Below are 21,825 nucleotides of genomic sequence, written 5' to 3' on the forward strand. Positions count from 1 at the left end.
GCGTAACATCCCTCCTGCAGTAGACACAGGTAACCTCACCTAGAGGTATCCTCACCTAACAACAACAACAACAACAACAACAACAGCAAGAGCAACAGCAACAACAACAGCAACAACAACAACAACAGAAACACAGAGCTACTTGTGTTTACTTTAGCAGAGAAAGAGCTGTAATTGCTTCCCAAAATGGCATTAAAATGAGGAAATAAGTCAAATAATATAAGAAAAAGAGCCCATTAGAATAAACAAACTGATGGAACATAAACATAAAAAATAACTTAAATGATAGAAATGTGACAAAATAATATAAAAAACATTAAATAGAAATGTTTCTCGAATGTGAGGACTTTTTGTGCAACTTATGAGAAATTCCGCCTTTGAACTTTTTTGAACTTTGCCATCGTGCATGTCATTTCAGAGAGTCGGTGCCTGAAAAAGTGCAGATGCAACAGCCAGCCAGTCAGTCAGCGTGCCTTTCTTTTGTCTTTGCAACTCTACCTTTTGCGGTTTCCTGTGTTTGGTCCTTTTTTTTTTTTTCCCTTGTTGGTGTTTGTGCCTCGAGTGTTAAAGTGAGCTTGTGGAGATGATGTGAAACGGCGGTTTTTCACAGAACTTGCAACACTTCTGACCGCCTTCTTCTCTCTTTTTTTTTCACATCACTTCTTCACAGTAAAATCAGTCGTACTGCCCGCAATGCAAAGCACTGAAATCTGCTAGAGATTAGGCTATAGGGTAGAGATTACATGCATGTTGCTGCAGGTCAGAAAGCTTGGAAGCGAGATTAAATTTGTACAAAAAAGATAATAGTTTTAGTGGTATACTGTGCAACAAAATATGCATGATTAATATATAAAGAGGCATATATCAGAACACATTTAAACTATAATTATCAGGTATTTTTTTTCTTGCTAAGACTTTGCTTTCTTCAAAGTACCCTCATCTGACTTTAACAGCAGCATGGCATATATGAGGCATTTATTGGGATTTTTGAATCCAAACTCTCAAAAGCTAAAGAGCTAAGGTTTTTTACTTTTGTGACTCTTGCAAATCTTCTCAACAACCCTAAAACTAAGCCCTTCTTCTCTTTTGTTAACATTTAATCAGCAATGGTCTGCTAACATCAGTACCTAGCCTAAAGGTCCTGGAGGAAAATGGTTCAATTCAATTAACCCATTGAAGCCTGGAAAGCGGATACGTCGTTTTGTAGTATTTGTATAAGCTCTCAAATACTTGTTGAATTTCATTTCTATCTGCTCCAGAGGCTGAAAAATCTATTATTTAGTAGAAGCGTTGACACTTCTGTTGAATTTCCAGAAAAACTTAAACGGTTTTAGGGGCTGATTTTAACATCGCCCAGAGGTTTTACAGGCGTTTTTAGGCGTCAATGGGTTAAAATAAAGTCTCATCGTGCAGCAAACACATCCAAAATTCCAAAGAATACAAACTGGTTTTTAAGAAATTCAAGTCATTGTGAACAGAAATGTTAAGTTGCTTCCAAACATTTTGCCTGTAGTGTTCATAAAAGCATCAAAATGCATCCATTGTGAGTCTTGTTGGCGTTGAGTTAGATTTATTTCTCGTGCTATCACTGTTTGATGCTTGTTGCAGAAATGGCTTCACCTCCCCGTTCTCTTTCTGCAAATCCTTGCTCTTCATCCCCCTCTTCCTCTTCCTCTCCCCACACAACACACCATCCACATCTTCACGCCTCGCCTTTAATCTCACCCCACACTTTCCCCGCAGTATCCTTCCCTCCATCGCTCCCTGTTTGCAGAGGAGGAGGAGGAGGAGGAGGAGGAGGAGGAGGAGGAGGAGGAGGAGGAGGAGGGAGAAGAGAGCCGTCTGGAATCCATTAGCCAGTTGAGGCATCAGTGTTTCACTGTGGGAACCTTATTGATTGCCCTCCTTTCTAATTATTCCACCTCCACTCCCTCCTTCTGGCTCCTGCACCAATCATGCCTCCTCTTCCTCCTCCTGCCCTTTATCCCCTCTTTGCCTCTTTCCCCTCACCTTTTTTTTTGGGTGCTATTTTCAGCCCTCTGTGTGTGTTTTTCGTGCTTCCCTTTTTTTCACATTGACTGGGTGCCTGCGTGCCAGAAGCCCTAGCCTACTGGGTGACACACTATCTGTGTGTTTATTGATGGCACGTTAGAAGTATTGACATACTTAGCAGCAGCATGCAGCTACCACATCCTCCACACAGAGAACCTGACTCACTCACACTCTGTCCGTCTCCGAGACACTCGTACACTCGCCTCCACGTGCTGCAGACGTGTAGCTGCTCTTTACTGTAGAGCATCACCACATAGAGTTAACACACTCTACTATACTTGACTTGACTCTGCATGGCTTATTTAGCAAGGTTTTTAGGCCACATTTTGTTAGAAAAATTTTGCCGTGTTTCCTTTAGAGCAGGGGTCTCAAATTCAAATTACTTGGAGGTATTATCAAAATGACCAAAAAAAAGACACAAAATTACTAAAAAAAGACACAAAATTATTTTTTAAAAAGACACAAAATGACCAAAAAAATACCCAAAATTACTAAAAAAGACACAAAATGACAGAAAAAAACTAAATTACTTAAAAAGACATAAAATTACCAAAAAAATACACAGAATTACTAAAAAAAGACATAAAATGACTGAAAAAACACTAAATTACTTAAAAAAGACACAAAATGACCAAAAAAGACACAGAATTACAAAAAAGACACAAAATGACTGAAAAGACACAAAATTATTTTTAAAAAATAAACAAAATTACTAAAAAAGACACAAAATGACAGAAAAAAATTAAATTACTTAAAAAGACATAAAATTACCAAAAAAATACACAGAATTACTAAAAAAAGACATAAAATGACTGAAAAAACACTAAATTACTTAAAAAAGACACAAAATGACCAAAAAAGACACAGAATTACTAAAAAAAAAGACACAAAATGACTGAAAAGACACAAAATTATTTAAAAAAAGACACAAAATGACTGAAAAAACACTAAATTCAGACGGCTCATATTGAAATTAGGGGCGTTTCGGCTAGGGAGACCCGCCTCATTCCGGGTGTTGGGCTGTCGTGGAAACAGCCCTCTTAACTCAACTTTTGCATATAGTCAGTCAGTAATCTGATAGAAAACATTTGCTGTTTTATTCATTTGACTACAAACACGACTATGTGCACTGAAGGATCATTCCAGTGGAGCTACAGAATGTGTGTCTATGAGTGAGATATGGAGTCCTATAGTTGTTGCTGCTGCAGGCTGATTGAACTCTGTGGGGACTTTCAGCCCAGTATGTTGTGTTTTTAACTAGCTGGTGATTTATAATGGTGAAGCAATGGAGCATGTTAGATTGAGCTGCAAAACTTACTTGATTTATTGCTCCAAAATCAATCTGCAGCTATTTTGGTAATCGAATACTCACTTTTTTTCAGCTGTTTCTTGATTCTTGGATGTAGTGATGAGCGTTGGGAAGAAACCTGCTGACTCGTGCATCTATAATGTTAATGATCAGTTTATTGATTAATGCTGAATCGCTAGTTTCCAGGATGTCTTGTCAGGTTCCCAGGTGTCACTTTGTCTAGTCAGATTATCAGAAAGAGTTTTGCTTTGTCATGTCAGAGTCCTGGTCTTCATGTTCAGTACAACTCTGCACTGTGCAGGTTTGAAAAGCCTGCTTTCTTACAAAAAATGGTGGTTTAATTTCGGCAGAATTTTTTTGTGTGGAAGCTTCAGGCAGGAAAAATAACTAAATCTAAGCTTCAAATAGAGATATTTACTACATTTAATATTTAGCCAAAAATTAATAATTTGCACTAACTAGATTAATCACTGAGTTTTTACGCAAACTGGAGTATGTTTTGAAGCTTTTATTTTGAAAGGACGACGAGACTTCTTGTCGATCCTAAAACTAAATCAAGTGAGATTAAACTGTAAAAATAAAACCAAGGAGCTCAATGTTTTATGTTTTAGCCCCTGAAGAGGCATGAGGTTAGTTTTCACTGTAATCTGCATATTTAAATGTGTTTAAATAAGTTTTGGATCAAATTAAACTCAGTAATTAATGCTAGCGAGGTTTGATACAGTAAGATAGATTTGCTCAGATTAATAATCTTGTGTTTCTGTGCGTTTTATAATTGTTATTGCAACTTTCAGTTTGCAAACTGCAGCTTTATCCAACTTAATTCTCAACTCATTGGCTGAAAAAATACACAGATCAGTTAAAAATTCCACGTGATCGACCAAATCCTTAACAACCATTAATCAATCATCGATTAATAATTCCCATCCCTTCTCAGATGTGACATTTTTGATGCTTTTCTTTGTCATACATGATAGAAAACTAAATATTTGACAGTCTGTGGGACACTACAACAACAGGGATATTTTACTTGCATTAATTAAGCATTTAAAAAAAACAATCAGCAGACGAATAAAATACTGAAAATAATTGTAAGTTGCAGCTGTAAATTCAATTTTATTCAGATTATTTGTGCTGTGATGCAATTCAGAATTAATTCTCTGTTCAATTATTTCAAAAACAGTGTTGAGAAATCACTCTCTGAATTATTCATGTCATTTTCGATTTAATGAATTTCAAAATTAAACTTAACTGGAAAATGAAATGGAACAGATTACAGACTTGAGTTTTTTTTCGCCTTGAAGCGTTTTAAAAAAAATAATTTTTATGACCCCTTAATTTTATTCAGCTTGTTAATTTCTAGATGCAACTATGTGACAGTTTTAGAGCTCTGGATTCTCATTCATGCTTAATTTATGGATGAGAAGAAAAAAGTACAAATAAATTATGATTTTACAGATTTAAGTCCTCTCTTTCTCTACACTGAAAAAAATTGGAGTGACATTTACTTTAAAAAAAAAAGCTAGGCAAGTTTTTCCACACAAAGTGTCCACTTATTTTTAAAAATGAAAAATACATAAGTAAATTGCAGATTCACTGAATTACATTTTACTTGTAAATATCAACTAATGAAGCCAATGAACTGGTTTATGAATGAATATTACCTGGGACGAATTATTCAATTTACATAGAAAACTGAGGACACATAATAACAAACAATCACTAAGTAATACACAACATGAAAAACTGATATTTCAAAATAAAAGCACTGAATTCGTATTTCTTTGTAGAATTTATATAGATGATTGAAATAATAATTACAGGGCCAAAAAATCTTTGGTAACACTTTACAATAACCAACTAAGTGATGTTTACAGATGGTTTATAAACCAATTATTAACCATTTACAAAGTGCTATACATATTTAATCTTTAAATGTTTTCAACCAATTTCTTAAAGGTATATGAATCATCTAAAAACCATTAACATACTTAATATGGTGTTTAAAATGTTATAATGAGTGCAACTAAAACTATTAATAAACCATTAATTATAATTGAATTTTTTGTTAATGGTAAAGTAACTATAAGCTTACATTAATATACATGTTTATATATTAATATACCATCTATTTGCCATTTATAAAAGATTTAGTTAGTTAAACATTAATAAATGATGTATTTACATTCTAAATGGCCTATAAACAGTTTATAAATGATGATTAAACATTAATAAACTATTTGTTTAGCCTTTATAAATGATGGTTATTGTAAAGTGTTACCAAATCTTTTTTTCAGTGTATCTTTTTTTTATTTTTTAGATGCTGTTTGTATGTTTATGTGTAATGAGTGAGGAAAGAGTTCCAGGAGGCCAGACTGTGTTGCCTGTAACAGGATGCACACGTCACTGTTTTACCTGCAAAATAAAGAAGTTGACCAGAAAATAGTCATCGTCAGCTGTGACATGTCGCAACTTTATGGCCTTTTTCTATACATGTGGTCGGCGGCGGTTTCCTTGCTCCATGCAGTCAATGACTCAGCGTTTTCAGATATGACTCAATTCACTTTACGTCAAATTCAGCCTCCTGGAGAGCTGATGAAGGTTTATGAAGCAGTCATGTTGGTGGAAATGAAACGCTGACTGACTGTAATGTCACCAGGATGTAGAGCAGGGGTCACAAACTCGCGGCCCAAGGGCCAATTGTGGCCCCCGTGGTGATATTGTGGCCCTCACCTTGATATGAAAGTTTAATGTGAGTTTTATGTGAATGGCACTTTATCGTGTTGTGTGTGGAAGGTCCCTTTAATTACTTTTTAAGGTAATTTTGTGTCTTTTTTTTAAATAATTTTGTGTCTTTTTAAATAACTTTGTGTCTTTTTTTGGTAACTTTGTGTATTTTAAAAATATTTTTTTGTCTTTTTTGGTCATTTTGTTTCGTCTTTAAGTAATTTAGTTTTTTTTCTGTCATTTTGTGTCTTTTTTGGGTAATTTTGTCTTTTTTTTTTTAAACAATTTTGTGTCTTTAAATAATTTAGTGTCTTTTTAAATAATTTAGTCTTTTTTAGGAAATTTTGTGTATTTTAAAAAAATGATTTGTTGTCTTTTTTTGGGAATTCTGTGTCTTTTTTGTCATTTTGTTTGTTCTTTAAGTAATTTAAGTTTTTTTCTGTCATTATGTGTCTCTTTGGGTCATTTTGTGTCTTTTTAAAATAATTTAAGTTTTTTTCTGTCATTTTGTGTCTTTTTTGTAATTTTATCTTTTTTAGTAATTTTGTGTCTTTTTTGTAATTTTGTGTATTTTTTAGGTCATTTTCATACATTTTTGTCATTTTGTGTCTTTTTTAAGTAATTTAGTGTTTTTTCTGTCATTTTGTGTCTTTTTTTAGTAATTTTGTGTCTTTTTTTTTGTCATTTTGATGCTGCCTCCAGCAGCCCCCAGGTAATTTGAGTTTGAGACCCCTGATGTAAAGAAAACGAGTAGAATTGAGACACTTTGAAAAAGACTTGAAAAGTAAAAGAGCTGTTGTGCATGTGTCATCCTCTCAGCTTTGGATTGACTCAGCATATATCACGCTTGTTTGTCTTTACATTTAAAGAGAGTCAGGGGCTTTATTGCAGCCTTGCAGCCCCGCAGCGTGACACACACTTTTACTGTCAAATGGGTTGATTTAGATACTTAGCGGGAAGTTGAACTGTGTTTCCTGTGTGTCATGTGGAGTAGCTGCACACCATGGACCAGCAGCAGAATTATTTAGAAAACAGCTGAATCGCTAGTTTCCAGGATGTCTCGTCAGGTTCCCAGGTGTCACTTTGTCTAGTCAGATTATCAGAAACAGTTTAGTTTTGTCATGTCAGAGTCCTGGTCTTCATGTTCACTAAAACTCTGCACTGTGCAGGTTTGAAAAGCCCGTTTTTTTTACAAAAAATGGTGGTTTATTTTCGGCAGAGTTTTTTTTTTTTGAGATTTTAAATTTCCTTGAACAAGCTTCAAATAGAGATATTTACTACATTTGCCATTTAATATTTAGCCAAAAATAAATAATTTGCACTAACTAGATCTTAGAAAAACCATAACATTCTGCACTTCTCAGCGCAACTAGGAATCCATGAATGACTTGACTGAGACCAACAGTCACATGACAAATATTCTGCGAAATATGGATTGAACTGACGCTTTTTTACACAGAGCTGAGAGGAGAGGACAAGCAAGGTTGTACAAATGCAAATAAACATGTTAAGTGTGTGGATTTTTATTTTTACAATATTGGCAACACTTAAAAACAAAACAAAACATCTTTTTTGGTAATTTTGTGTCTTTTTTTTAGTAACTAACAAGGAGAGTGATTCATTTAAAATCGTATGCAAATTCACAGTGATGTGCGCTAAAATATACAAAATGAAAGTGTTTCAAAATGATTATTAACCCTTTGAACTACAAGCTGTTTCAGGGTGGTTTTTTTCCTCCAGTTACTTTTTTCTATCTATCTATCTATCTATCTATCTATCTATCTATCTATCTATCTATCTATCTATCTATCTATCTATCTATCTATCTATCTATCTATCTATCTATCTATCTATCTATCTATCTATCTATCTATCTATCTATCTATCTATCTATCTATCTATCTATCTATCTATCTATCTATCTATCTATCTATCTATCTATCTATCTATCTATCTATCTATAACACATACACAGGTGCATCTCAATAAATTAGAATATCATAGAAGAGTTTGTTTATGTCAGTAATTCAATTCAAAAAGTGGAACTAACACATTATATAGATCCATTACACACAGAATGAAACATTTCATGTCTTCATTTATTTAATTTCTTCTATTTATAATGATTAACCTCAAATTCAGTGTCTCAAAAAAAATGTAATATTACAAAACACCAGTTTTAAAAAGTATGTTCAATATGTAAATGTTGTCCTCTGAAAAATATGTCCATCTATATGTATATATATATATTCTAATGTATTGAGATGCATCTGTGTATATATATGTGTATCACAATTTATTCCAAGTTTTGTAACAAAGGAAATTCTCTACTTTTAGCCGTGATTGTGGTGTTTCCATGGCGGTGCAGCTTGAAAAACGAGACACTGAGTAAAAAGTAACCGGAGGAAGAAAAAAAAACACCCTGAAACAGCTTGAAGTTCAAAGGGTTAATAATCATTTTGAAACACTTTCATTTTGTATATTTTAGCGCACATCACTGTGAATTTGCATAAGATTTTAAATGAATCACTCTCCTTGTTAGAGGGTTTTTTTACCACCCACTGTCCGTTCATAGAGCAGTGTGACGTAGCTCCCATCAGGATTCAGACGTGTTTACTCTGTTAAATCTCAGCGTGGCGACTTTCTAAACGCTGCGTGGCGCCTCGGACCGACTGAAGTCTGCCCTCGGCTATTATGCGCCATTAAACTGGAAGCAGTGTCAGAAAATTATCAAGTCAGATCCATTTTTTACTATTCAGATCAGCACACGTGAAGCCTGAAAGCACTTCTTATCCGTTTGTTACATTTTTATTAATATTTACTATTCCCATGTTTGGTTTTTGGCATTTTCTTAGCACCACTTCAGCATGATCTGATTCTGACAATTATTTTTTTCACTTTTGACTATTTTTACTGCCTGTAAAAACCACTTAAAAAATGTTGGTATCATTTTTTTCAACACAACCTCACCTGATTATTATTTTGTCATTTTGACTTACTGGATCAACATTTTGAACACAAAAACACACACAAAAAATACAAAAACCACAAAAAGAAAAAAATACATAAAACACACAAAAAATACACAAAAAACATGCAAAAAAACATAAAAACACGAAAATGGCAACAACAAAAAAACACACACAAAAAAGCCCATAAAACACACAACAAACATACATGAAAAACACATAAAAACAAAAAATACACAAAAACACACTAAAAACACAAAAAATGGCAAAAAAAACACACATAAAACACAAAAAACACATAAACACAAAAATCACACAAAAAACATTAAGCACAAAAGATTGCATTGAAATGCTGAATGCACACAGCTCTACTCTTCCACATGAAACCTGATGAGTTTTTGTGTTAACGCACAACCTGTTTAATGTGCCATTGACAGGAATGAGTGTTATAGTGTCACCTGTTATAACCTGCCTGCTAATACCTGTCACCTGACAAAGCCACCACACACTGTCAAGGCCACAGTCACAAGCCTGTGTGTGTGTGTGTGTGTGTGTACCATTGTGTAATGCAGTGTTTACTCTCTGTGTGTGTGTGTGTGTGTGTGTGTGTGTGTGTGTGTGGTTGATAACCAGCCCACTCATGTTTTCTTCTCACTTTGTGTCTTTGCAGGAAGTTCGGGGAGCGCCCTCAGCCACTGCGCCTAACAAGGTGAGCGTGCACGTAAACAAACACGCATGTTCTTCCCGTAACACCTTTTGTTGTCATAGTGGTATTTGTTTGTCAACCTGTGTGTTGACTACAAGCGTTTGTGTGAGAAACACAATAAGTGGGGCTGTATGAGGTCCTTATTCATGGTCAGTGGGTGCTTCACCAAGTCAAGGAAGGATCCTCAAACAGCTGAATTTGAAGGATACAATGGCATTAAGAGTGTTTCCACCACAGCCCAATGCCCTGAATGAGGCGGGTCTAACTTGGCAAAACACCCCTAGTTTTAATATGAGCCGTCCCCATCGGTGTTTTGGCAAGACTTTTTTTCGTCCCTGTAGAAGAGCAGGGTCTTTTTTTTCCCCCGAAAAAATCCTGGTTGCTGATTGGATAGAACGTTAAGCAGGATGTGACGTAGTACTCGACGCCACAACAACACGCAACATTTGTAAAAACCGGCGAAGCACTGTTGCCAACTTAGTGACTTTGTTGCTATTTTTAGCGACTTTTCAGACCCCCTTAGCAACTATTTTTCAAAAAAGCGACTGGCAACAAATCCAGGGACTTGTTCTGGTGTTATTGAAGACTTTTGGAGAAGAAGAACAAGTCGAAGCTGCACAGTCCTCCTGCAGCAGTCTCTCCCAGTTGCAGAGCTGGAGTCTGCAAATTGCTAACAGGCTAACAGTTAGCTCTGTAGCAGTACAGTGTGTATGTGCTACCAGGCTAACAGTTAGCTCTGTAGCAGTACAGTGTGTATGTGCTAACAGGCTAACAGTTAGCTCTGTAGCAGTACAGTGTGTATGTGCTAACAGGCTAACAGTTAGCTCTGTAGCAGTACAGTGTGTATGTGCTAACAGGCTAACAGTTAGCTCTGTAGCAGTACAGTGTGTATGTGCTGCTGCTGCAGGAAGTGTTCACTTAGAGATCTCTGTTTGTTTACAAGTTAATTCAAGATCACTATGTTTATGATCAGCGGAGATGCTGTGCATAATTAGCCATGCTGCTTTGTTTGTGATCAGCTGCTGATGTTGTGCACAGTTAGCGACGGCGGCCACAGTTGCGTCTCCCGTGTTTAATCTGTTGCGTATGTGATGACTGATCACGGCCGAAACTGTCACTAAACGATTACGTGATGATCTAAAACCAAACGTCACCTCCAGAGTCTCTAAATCCCTCTGGAACCTTTTTGTAATGGAGGCACGCTGAGTGAGCGACATTAAAGAGGGCGTGGCCTGAGACTTTCCCATTGGCCACTCGTCCCCCTAAAGGAAACACGGCTATAGATTCCTATCAAAGGCTGATGTCAATAATTAGAATTCTACATAAGACAGACTCCTTCTTTGGGTGAATTGAGCCTTGTGCACCCATAATGCTTTGCTGAAAACCTTCTTCTTCTTTGGGTTATTTGGCGGTTGGCAAACCAGCAAACAGGTGCATTGTCTCCACCAACTGGACTGGAGTGTGGAGCAGTAGATTAGTCTTTATGCACAATGTTCTTTGGAGAGTTTTAAGAATGGCGACCCTCGAAGTGGCTATATTCACTTCAAAGCCAGCAGACTCCTGCAGACAAACATTCATTTTTAGGTGAGGTGTAGCGGTGCATTGATCTAGAGCGATACATCCATTCAGTGATCAACAATCCAACATTTCCATCATTGATACAAAGTTAAATTATCATATATTTTTTTAGATTCTTACATATATTTATTCCTTTTTAATAAAAATAAAAAAACCTGGTTGTTTTTCATCTAAATGCCTGGAGGAGTTCAGTATCAAAAATTTTTAAATCGTTTTTTTTATATAGCTGAATTGATTGTGTAATTGTGTATTCATTTTGTGTCTTTTTTTTTTCAAATGTGTCTTTTTGTTCATTTTGTTTCTTTTTTAAGTAATTGTCACTTTGTGTCTTTTTAATAATTGTGTGTCTTTTTTGTCATTTTGTGTCTTTTTGAAAAAAAATTGTGTCTTTAATGATTTTGTGTCTTTTTTTTGTAGTTTTGTGTTATTTTTTTTGGTCATTTTGTGTCTTTTTTTGGTCATTTTGTGTCTTTTTGGTCACTTTGTGTCTTTTTTTGTCATTTTGTGTCTTTTTTTGTCATTTTGTGTCTTTTTTTTTTTTTTCCAAATGTGTCTTTTTGTTCATTTTGTTTCTTTTTTAAGTAATTAAGTTTTTTCTGTCACTTTGTGTCTTTTTAATAATTGTGTGTCTTTTTTGTCATTTTGTGTCTTTTTAAAAAAAAATTGTGTCTAATGATTTTGTGTCTTTTTTTTGGTCATTTCGATACTGCTTCCAGGTAATTTGAGTTTGAGACCCCTGCTTTAAACACTTGTTGACGGAGCACACGGCTCATCAAAAACATTACGTCTCCTGATTGTTTTCATGCAACACATCACAATAACATGTGCACATATAGAAAAACAAACAAATGCATAAAAGTCCCAGTTAGCCGACTTCTCATAGTCGAGGCAGCGATGAGCTAATTTCTGGTGGTGGTGCAGATAAAGTGGAGCTGCATCTGCAATAACCACAGAATAAATATAGTGCTGACTGGCTGCATGTTGTTACCACAATAACAACAACAACGGCTTGTTAACTTAGCAAAGCAACAGTACACGCGTCCTGTGTGATTCTGGCCTGAACACTCGTACTTCCACAGTTGGACAGCTGTTATCTGTTGACCCATTGCTGTGTGACATCATTTGTTCTGCTATTGATTCTTTATTAGCCAGATCTCTGCAGTTTAATACTCTCTGTTGAAATGAGCCTCGTGTCTTGCAGTTGTTGTGTAGAAAAACAAGGCAGCAAAGCAGCAATAGTTCACCTGTCCTGAGGCCTCGCCGGCTAAAACTCTGCAGAATGCAGCAGCGTACTGTCCAGTTCAGGGATGGGCAACTTAAATGCTGCAGGGGGCCACAGTTGTTCATGTTCACTACCACAGGGCCACATATAGGAGCATCACTTCACCAGATATGATGAAACTGCAATTTTAAATATGTTTACAGTGCAGTAACTTAACATATTTCATGCTCAAATGCATGTAGAACAGTATAAATAGGAATATAAAAGGTTTAAAACAATAAAAAATAACCACTTAGTGTGATTTTTTTTTTCAGTGCAAGAACAGCAGACCAACATTAATTATAAGAAGTAATTTTGTGCATTTTTACACTGCACTTTTAAGATTTCATGTTTTTTTGTCATTTTGTGTCTTTTTATGTTCATTTTGTGTCTTTTTTTGATGATGTCATCACTCTAGCCTCTCCATAGGGTAATATTGAGGGGATTTTTTTTGGCGTGTTTTTGTCTTTTTGTGTTCATTTTGTCTCTTTTTTTTTTGGTTCATTTTGTGTCTCTTTTGGTCATTTTGTGTCCATTTGTTTATTTTGTGCCTATTTGTTTACAGTGCAGTAACTTAACATATTTCATACTCAAATGCATGAATAACAGTATAAATAGGAGTACAAAATACTGTGGTTTCTTTTTTTCAGTGTAAGAACAACAGACCAACATTTATACAAGAAGTAATTTTGTGCATTTTTACACTGCACTTTTAAGATTTCATGCTCAAATGCATGTAGTTGTACTGAGGGCCACTTCAAGTGAGGGTGAGGGCCGTATGCGGCCCCCGGGCCTCCAGTTGCCCATCCCTGGTTCGGTGCTTGGACTAGCAGCGCTGCAAGTTTTTGATTATTTTGTTCCTCTTATGTTTGTTCCAAGTCATTTGGAGCAACATTTGGGTGAACACATAATGTTGATGGATGTTGTGGCTTGCTTCTGGACGTTTGTGTGTGTGTGTGTGTGTGTGTGTGTATGCACTTGTTTGCTTGTGGTGTTTCTCTTTGTTACTGGGAGCGGGCACGGGTAAGCCTGTGTGTGTGTTTGTGTGTGTGTGTGTGCATGTGCTGGTTTTTTGCGCGTGGCACTCAGCGGGGAAAATGAGGGGTTGCGTTCTGCCTGGAACAGCCGAGCATGGTTTTGGAAAAAAGGGGCCCCTGCACCTTTTGATGTGTCCCCCTCTTCATTTATGTGCTGCCAGTCCGCTGGCTTGGTTCATTTTGTGTCTTTTTTGTTCATTTTGTGTCTTTTCTGGTCAATTTGTGTCTATTTGTTCATTTTGTGTGTTTTTTTTGGTCATTTTGTGTCTCTTTTGGTCATTTTGTGTCTATTTGTTTACAGTGCAGTAACTTAACATATTTCATGCTCAAATGCATGTAGAACAGTATAAATAGGAATACAAAAGGTTTGAAATAATAATAAATAAAGCACCGGCCGCTCTATTTCTCTATTTCTCTATTTGTCTGATGGCTCCGATGGCCAGAAATATGAAAAAAAATATGATGCACACAAAACACTCTTTACCCAGCAGCTGAAAGGCTGAAAACACACCGCCTTCAGAGTGTGTGTGTGTGTGTGTTGATTTCCCCCCTGTGTGTATCATAGTGTTGTGTTATTTGTGTTTGTCTCTTTATATCTGGCTCACTATCCTCACTTCTGCATGCTGGCTCACCCACTTGTCCCCCTTCTTGCAGCAGAAACAACAACAGCCCCACCATTTTTTTCCGTCAGGCAGCAGCTCAGACAGCCCAAACAGTGCAGCGTCCTGCAGGGGCTTTTTAGGGCAGCTAAAGCTCTGGGTCCTGCAGGGCCGCCCTGTCAGGAAGGCTACTCGACTGGAAATACAATACATGACACACATGCACTGAAAATGGGTTCACACAGGCACGCACGCACACACACACACATGCATCTTAGCTGCAGACAGACACACGTGCACGAATCTACACACAAACAGACACAACACATGAACATGCAGGCTGGGATAAGCTGCTGTTTCTGTCGGGGAGCCGCCCCTCCAAGGGCTTATTCTCCCAAACAACAGCTCTGCACAATCACATGGAAACGCTCCATACATCCCCTTTTAGTTTTCCCTTTTCATTAAAAAAAAGCCTAATTTCAGACTAAAATAATGAGCAACGTGTGAAGATTTTCACCTCACTGTCACAAAGTCGGCTTCATTTGCCATCCAGCTTTCATTTTACACAAATAACAATTTGTGTGTTGATGCCGTCGGCTGCTTAACCCTTTGGAGTTTGGGGCTATTTTGTCGGTTTTTGACTCCTTTTCATTCTGCCTGTATATAAACCACTTAAACATCTTTACCATGACGTGTTGGTGTCATTGTTTTCGGCACAACCTCACCTATATGACCTGATTGTTTTTTTCATTTTGACTTACTGGATCAACATTTTGAACACAAAAAAAACGACAAAAAACACCTGTAAAACACGAAACATGAAAAACAAACCAAAAACACACACAAAATTACAAAGAAACACATACAAACACACCAAAAACACAATAAAAATACAAAAAATGCAAAAAAAAACACATTAAATACACAAAGAAATTACAAAAAACATGTAAAACACATAACACTTCAAAAAAACACACAAAATATAAAAAAACACACAAAAATGACAAAGAACACAAAGAAATTACAAATAAAACAGATAAAAACACAAATAAATGACAAAAAACACACGTAAAACACATAAAACCAAAAACACACATAAAAATTACAAAAAAACACATACAAACACACTCAAAAACACAGTAAAAATACAATAGAAATACAAAAAAACACACAAATTACAAAAAAATCCATAAAAAAACAAAGAAATGACAAAAAAAAAACCAAAAAACCACAAACACAAAAGATTGCATTAAAAATGCTAAATGCACAAAGCTAAATTAGAAAAATCTCTGCAAAAAAAGTAAAATCATGTTAATACACTTCGAGGTGTTTTTTTTTTTGTTTTTTTTTTACCTTTGCTGAAAAAGAGTTGATGCATTAAATTGGACATGGAAACTTGTGTAAAAGCCAAAACTTTAGAGTTCAGCTGACAGCAGGAAACATGCTGCTGAAGGTTTTAACGTTGTGACGTCATGAATGTATGTAATTTAAGTAAAGTATTTCTTGTATTTATTTCTTATTTCTTTATTTCTTTATGATTGTATGGGTTTTTTTTTAAGTGCAAACAACAATTTAAAAACATTTTTTAAAAATGAAGAAGTCGTGCTTGGGCGCTGTTGTGGACTCCGGAGGGTTAAAAATGCCAACTTCTATTTCTGTGCATCCTCTTTTTCAGCAGCAACATATCAGAGCTGAGATCGAATACAAGTTGTTGCAAGATCCGCTCGTTTTCAGCAACTTCCTATCAGCGTTTTAGAGGCTCACAAGGGCCTTCTGGAGGTCAGGCATCAAACATTTAACAGGCACTTTAACGTGCAGGTCGCCACACTCTCAGATCCACAAATGAACAGAAGAGATCTGAGAGGAGGTTCAACTCAAGCCTGATGTGTGTAATACACCTTGTGTGATTCACCAGGGCACACGCTAATTGCAGTCTGGTCATCTTAACCCTCTGGAGTCCATCTATTTATTGAAAATACACATGTTTTATTTACAGTAATAACTTTATTTATATATGATATGTAGACAAGCTGAGAAAGCCAGTTAAAGTTCAATCATAGGAGCTTTCACAGTGTGCCATTTATGTTTCTAGACTATTTTTAAAATGTGAATTTTCTTTCTACAATGAAAAGTATTACTATTTTTAATTTACATGAAAAAAGACAACATTACTAAAAAATAAAAGACACAAAATGACAAAAAAAGGACACAAAATGACAGAAAAAATACATAAAATGACCAAAAAAGACACAGCATGACCAAAAAAGACACAAAATGACTGAAAGAAGACACAAAATGAACAAAAAAGACACATAATTACAAAAAAAGACACAAAATGACTGAAAAAACACTAAATTCCTTTTTTTAAAATACACAAAACTAAATTACTTAAAAAAAAAAAGACTCAAAATGACCAAAAAAAGACACAAAATGACCAAAAAAAGACACAAAATGACCAAAAAAGACACAAAATGACCAAAAAAAGACACAAAATGACCAAAAAAGACACAAAATGACACTAAAACACTAAATTACTTATTAAAAAAAGACACAAAATGACCAAATTTACATGAAAATAATAAATAATATTTTTTGTGTGTATAAATGGTTAAAAAAAATGGTACATGGACACCTTTTGTCTTTTGTTTGTATTTTGGGTTCCTGGCAGCTTTATACTTCTCACTTGATTTATTACCTCAGAAAAATTTTTCAGGACAACACGATGGTCTCAATCGCTAGTAAAACATCTTCTTCAAGACAATCTGATGTCAATAGTTCTAATAATGGCTCCATTTAGAAGAAAATAGAAGATAAAGAATCGTATGATTTGGGGCGGGGCTACCTTTGATTGACAGGTCACTAACAAGGCGAGCCGTCACCAGGAGAGAAGCAGAGCAATGCGTATCCACGGCAACGTGTCAATAAAGTTATATATAACGTTATATAGATATAAAAAGGACGTTTAGTGGTTTGGTCTCATAACTTTGACCCTTTCACTGTATTTTCACTTAATGACAGTTTATTTGAACGTTTTGTTCATTAAATGTCTTGTTCAGTGTTTGGTTGGACTAACAGACACTCCAAGGAGTCACTGCTCAGTTTTCTGAGGTAAGAAAGATACATTTTGTTTTTGTTTTTTTGCCAAAACTAACATCCCAGTTAATGCTCCAGTTAATGCTAACATGAATTAGCAGCGGCTTCTCTCAGTCAGGTTGAGGTGTAGAGAGGCTGTAGTCAGTGTCGTCAGATCCCTCGCGCTCCGCCACAGTCCAATTATGGTCTGCTCCGCGTATCGGAAACATGATGGCGACGCAAGATGGCGACGAGTGTAACGCTGAACTCGAGGCTTCCAACGGGCAGTCCACAAACCAATGGGTGACGTCACGGTGACTACGTCCATTATTTATATACAGTCTATGTGCTGAACAGAGACAGAAATTGATGCAGAGGAAGCTGAGAAATTTGAACCAAAATCTCCTGGACTTGAGAGGTTTAATTGAGCTTTTTCACAATACACGAGTGTATTAGTGTATTATTTTGCCCCTCCACTCTGAGTGGGTGTGTGAGTGGGTTCACAGGGGGTCCTGTGGCAGATGTACAGGACAGATGCCCGTCTGCTCTGCTGCATCTGTAGCCTGGCTTAACCTCACCCCTACACACACACACACACACACACACACACACACACACACACTTGTCCGACCCCTGTAGTGCCTGTTGTTGAATATGTGTCTCTTTTTCTAAATCTGTCTGGCACATTTTTGTCTCACTTCCCATGCATTTCCTTTTTCTTCTATCGCTCTTTTTCTCTGACTCACGCCACACTTCTTAATCACTCTTCTTCCTCTTTTACTCACATTTGCTCAATGCCCTTTAAAACATTCAACAAAAATTATGCTTAGATAAAAGCTTCCTCTGTCAGTTGCTCCTTGTAAGGGTGTTTCCACTGCAGTCCGATACCCAGAATGAGGCGAAACGCCCCTAATTTTAATACGAGCCGCCCCCAGCGGTCTTTTGACGGGACTTTTTCCGTCCCTGTAGAAGAGCAGGGGCTTTTTTCTCCCCTGATAAAAGCCTGGTTGCTGATTGGATAGAACGTTAAGCAGGATGTGACGTAGTACTCGACGCCATAACAAGCCGGCAAAGCAGTGTTTCCAACTTAGTGACTTTGTTGCTATATTTAGCGACTTTTCAGACCCCCTTAGCGACTATTTTTCAAAAAAGCGACTGGCAACAAATCCAGGGACTTGTTCTGGTGTTCTTGGAGACTTTTGGAGACTCGTTCTTACTCTTCTTAACGGGCCGCGGGGCCTGAGTAAGAAAGAGTCGAAGCGGCACAGTCCTCCCGCAGCAGTCTCTCCCAGCTGCAGTCACAGAGCCGGAGGGGATGTTAATCCCTTAGCGTCCAGTCTGCAAATTGCTAACAGGCTAACAGTTAGCTCTGTAGCATTACAGTGTGTATGTGCTGCTGCTTAGCGATATCTGCTTGTTTACAACAAGCACCGGACACGCATAATTAGTCATGCTGCTTTGTGTATGATCAGTGGAATTGCTGTGCATAGTTAGCCATGCTGCTTTGTTTATGATCAGCTGCTGACTAAAAGAAAGACACAAAATGACTGAAAAAACACTAAATTACTTTAAAAAGACACAAAATGACAAAAAAATACACAGAATTACAAAATAGACACAAAATTACAAAAAAAGACACAAAATAATTTTAAAAAAAGACACAAAATGACAAAAAAAATACACAGAATTACAAAATAGACACAAAATTACAAAAAAAGACACAAAATAATTTAAAAAAAGACACAAAATGACCATAAATACACAGAATTACCAAAAAAGACACAAAATTATTTTAAAAAAGACACAAAATGACCCAAAAACCCCCACAAAATGACCAAAAAAGACACAAAAGGACAGGGCGGTGAGTTTGAGACCCATGCCTTAAAGGAAACAGGGCTATTTTTATTACATGTTGCATTTATGGCCTAAACAACTGCATGTGTCTTGTTGGTTCAGTGTCACCCGGCTGCTAAAATGGCAATTGTGCAGATAAATTGGATGAAATAGAGCACTGATATCCCAGTTTGCACTGATGTTTTTTGGTTTTTCCCGCTTCTATGCATGTTGATAATCTTTGTATGCGTGTCTGAATGTGTGTGTCTGTTGTGTGTCTGTTGTGTGTCTGCACGCTACCCTGACATGAGAAGTCAAGCTGCCCTGGTCACGGAGTCTCTCACTTCTCCTTCTCATCTTTAGTTCTCTGAAACCTCCATCTTGCCCTCTCACTGTCACCTCATCTCAAAATCTAAAATTACTTGGAAAGATTTCATCATTGCTGAGACCGTTTCCTTTTTCCATTCTCTGTTACTTAGTTACGCTCAACATGGTTATTAATGGTGCAGAGGATGTAAACAAGGCTGTGCTGATTAGTAAACAGGCAGTTTAGGCTGCCTAGGTGATTCATTCATTCATAGTCTTCATGGGTGTTTTGTTAGAACTGTTATGCTTTCATGGCTATAAAAAATGTGATTGAATTCTTTGGAAAATGCTTAATTTTTCTACATAATCTGGCTTTTATCTACACATTTGATAATTCCTGGAAAGTTTGCACAGCTCCTTCCCTCATTTAAGTAACATTTGTACAAATTGTTTCTACCGTTTAGATTTTTCCTGTTTTTAGATATTTTTTGTATGTAGACTTTTTCTACTGTTATTTTCAATGGGTTTTTTTACTTGCAGCTCTTGCATTAATCTCTATTAATATTTTTAGTACTTCTTTTCTTCACCAATATACCACTGCCGATTCCTTTTTATGTGGAAACCTACTTGGCAATACAACTGATTCTGATTCTGATAATGACTCAGAAGTAATATTTAATTAAATTAAATCATATAATCAAAATAAATATGAACATCTGGCCAAATGAAGCCGACTTCTGTGGGTATAAATTCTGTTAACTCCTGAAACTTTTTCACACTTTCACAAATATTAACTTTTTCAAATGTAATCATAAAGGCTTTGAGAGCTTAGCCTGCTGCCCCCGCGACCCAGCCCCAGATAAGCGGACAAGAATGAATGGATGGAGTCTGTACATATTTGGTTTTGTACCTTGAAAGGGCTTGAAATGTCCCGAATAGTTTATTTGCCTACATTGTAGTCATCACATATTGACATTTATTCATGTTTAAGTTGTTGTTTTCCCCATATGTTGCATGGTTTTAATCTCTTAAAGCATTGCTTTTTATTTTGTCTACTTTTTTATATTATATGATGTGCAAAGGCCAAATGCCTTGACATTTATGGCTGCAACATTACATCATATGGAAATATTTTAGAGCAAGGGTCTCAAACTCAAATTACCTGGGGGACGCTGGAGGCAGCAGACCAAAAAAGACAGAAAATGACTGAAAAAAACACTAAATTACTTTAAAAAAAGACACAAAATGACCAAAAAAAGACAGAATTACCATTAAAGACACAAAATTATTTTGAAAAGACACAAAATTACCAAAAAGGACACACAATTACCCCCCTAAAAAGTAATTAAAGGAACCTTCCACACACAACACGGTAAAGTGCCATTCATATCAAACTCACATTAAACTTTCATATCAAGGTGGGGGCCTCAAAATATCATCATGAGGGCCGCAATTGGCCCGCGGGCCACGAGTTTGAGACCCATGTCTTAGAGCATTGCTTTTGATTTTGTCTACTTTTATATATGATGTGATATGAAAAGGCCAGATGCTTTGACATTTCTGGCTGCAACATTACATCATATGGAAATATTTTAGAGCATCATTTTCGACACATTGTGACATATTTGGTATCTCTGTAAACCTCGGGTTCCCCACTAGAATTGAATCTGAAATTCTGCGGGTTTCAACAATGCTTGGCTGCACAACACGAGTTTGTAGAGATGGAGACACCACTGTGGGTTCATGTTATTCATTCGATCCAGAATATTCTGTTTCATTTGAGCGTTGCCACATGTGAGGCATCTTTGTTATCTGTCAGAGGTTAAATTACTTTAAAAAGACACCAAATGACAAAAAATACACAGAATTACCAAAAAAGACACAAAATAATTTTTTTTTAAAAAGACACAAAATTACCCAAAAAGACATAAAATGACCAAAAAAGACACAAAATTATCCAAAAAAGACATTAAATGACCAAAAAAGACACAAAATTACAAAAAAGACAAACGCCAAAAGGAAGGGCATCTTTGTTATCAGTTCAGAGGTTAAATTACTTTTAAAAGACACAAAACGACCAAAAAAAGACACTAAATCACAAAAAAAAAGACACAAAATGACCAAAAAAAGACACAAAATGATCAAAAGCCAAAAGGTTGGGCATCTTTGTTATCTGTTTAGAGGTTAAATTACTTAAATAGACACAAAATGACCAAAAAAAGACGCAAAATGACCAAAAAAAGACACAAAATGACCAAAAAAAGACACAAAATGCCTAAAAAAAGACACAAAATTACCAAAAAAAGACACAAAATTACCAAAAAAGACACAAAATGACCAAAAGCCAAAAGGTAGGGCATCTCTGTTATCTGTTGA

The 21,825-nt window shown here is 36.2% G+C and overlaps 1 protein-coding gene across 1 annotated transcript in view; it reads left to right on the forward strand.

The window, feature by feature from the left end:
• rbpjb (recombination signal binding protein for immunoglobulin kappa J region b) overlaps positions 1-21,825 on the forward strand; it is a 93,956-nt gene that overhangs the window by 41,496 nt on the left and 30,635 nt on the right. The window contains exon 2 of the mRNA XM_059354729.1: positions 9,728-9,766. Coding sequence (XP_059210712.1) covers positions 9,728-9,766 — 39 coding nt within the window. The remainder of the gene's footprint in view (positions 1-9,727; positions 9,767-21,825) is intronic.

The sequence above is a fragment of the Centropristis striata genome, chromosome 17 (genome assembly GCF_030273125.1).
Source record: "Centropristis striata isolate RG_2023a ecotype Rhode Island chromosome 17, C.striata_1.0, whole genome shotgun sequence".
In the NCBI taxonomy this organism is placed as follows: domain Eukaryota; kingdom Metazoa; phylum Chordata; class Actinopteri; order Perciformes; family Serranidae; genus Centropristis; species Centropristis striata.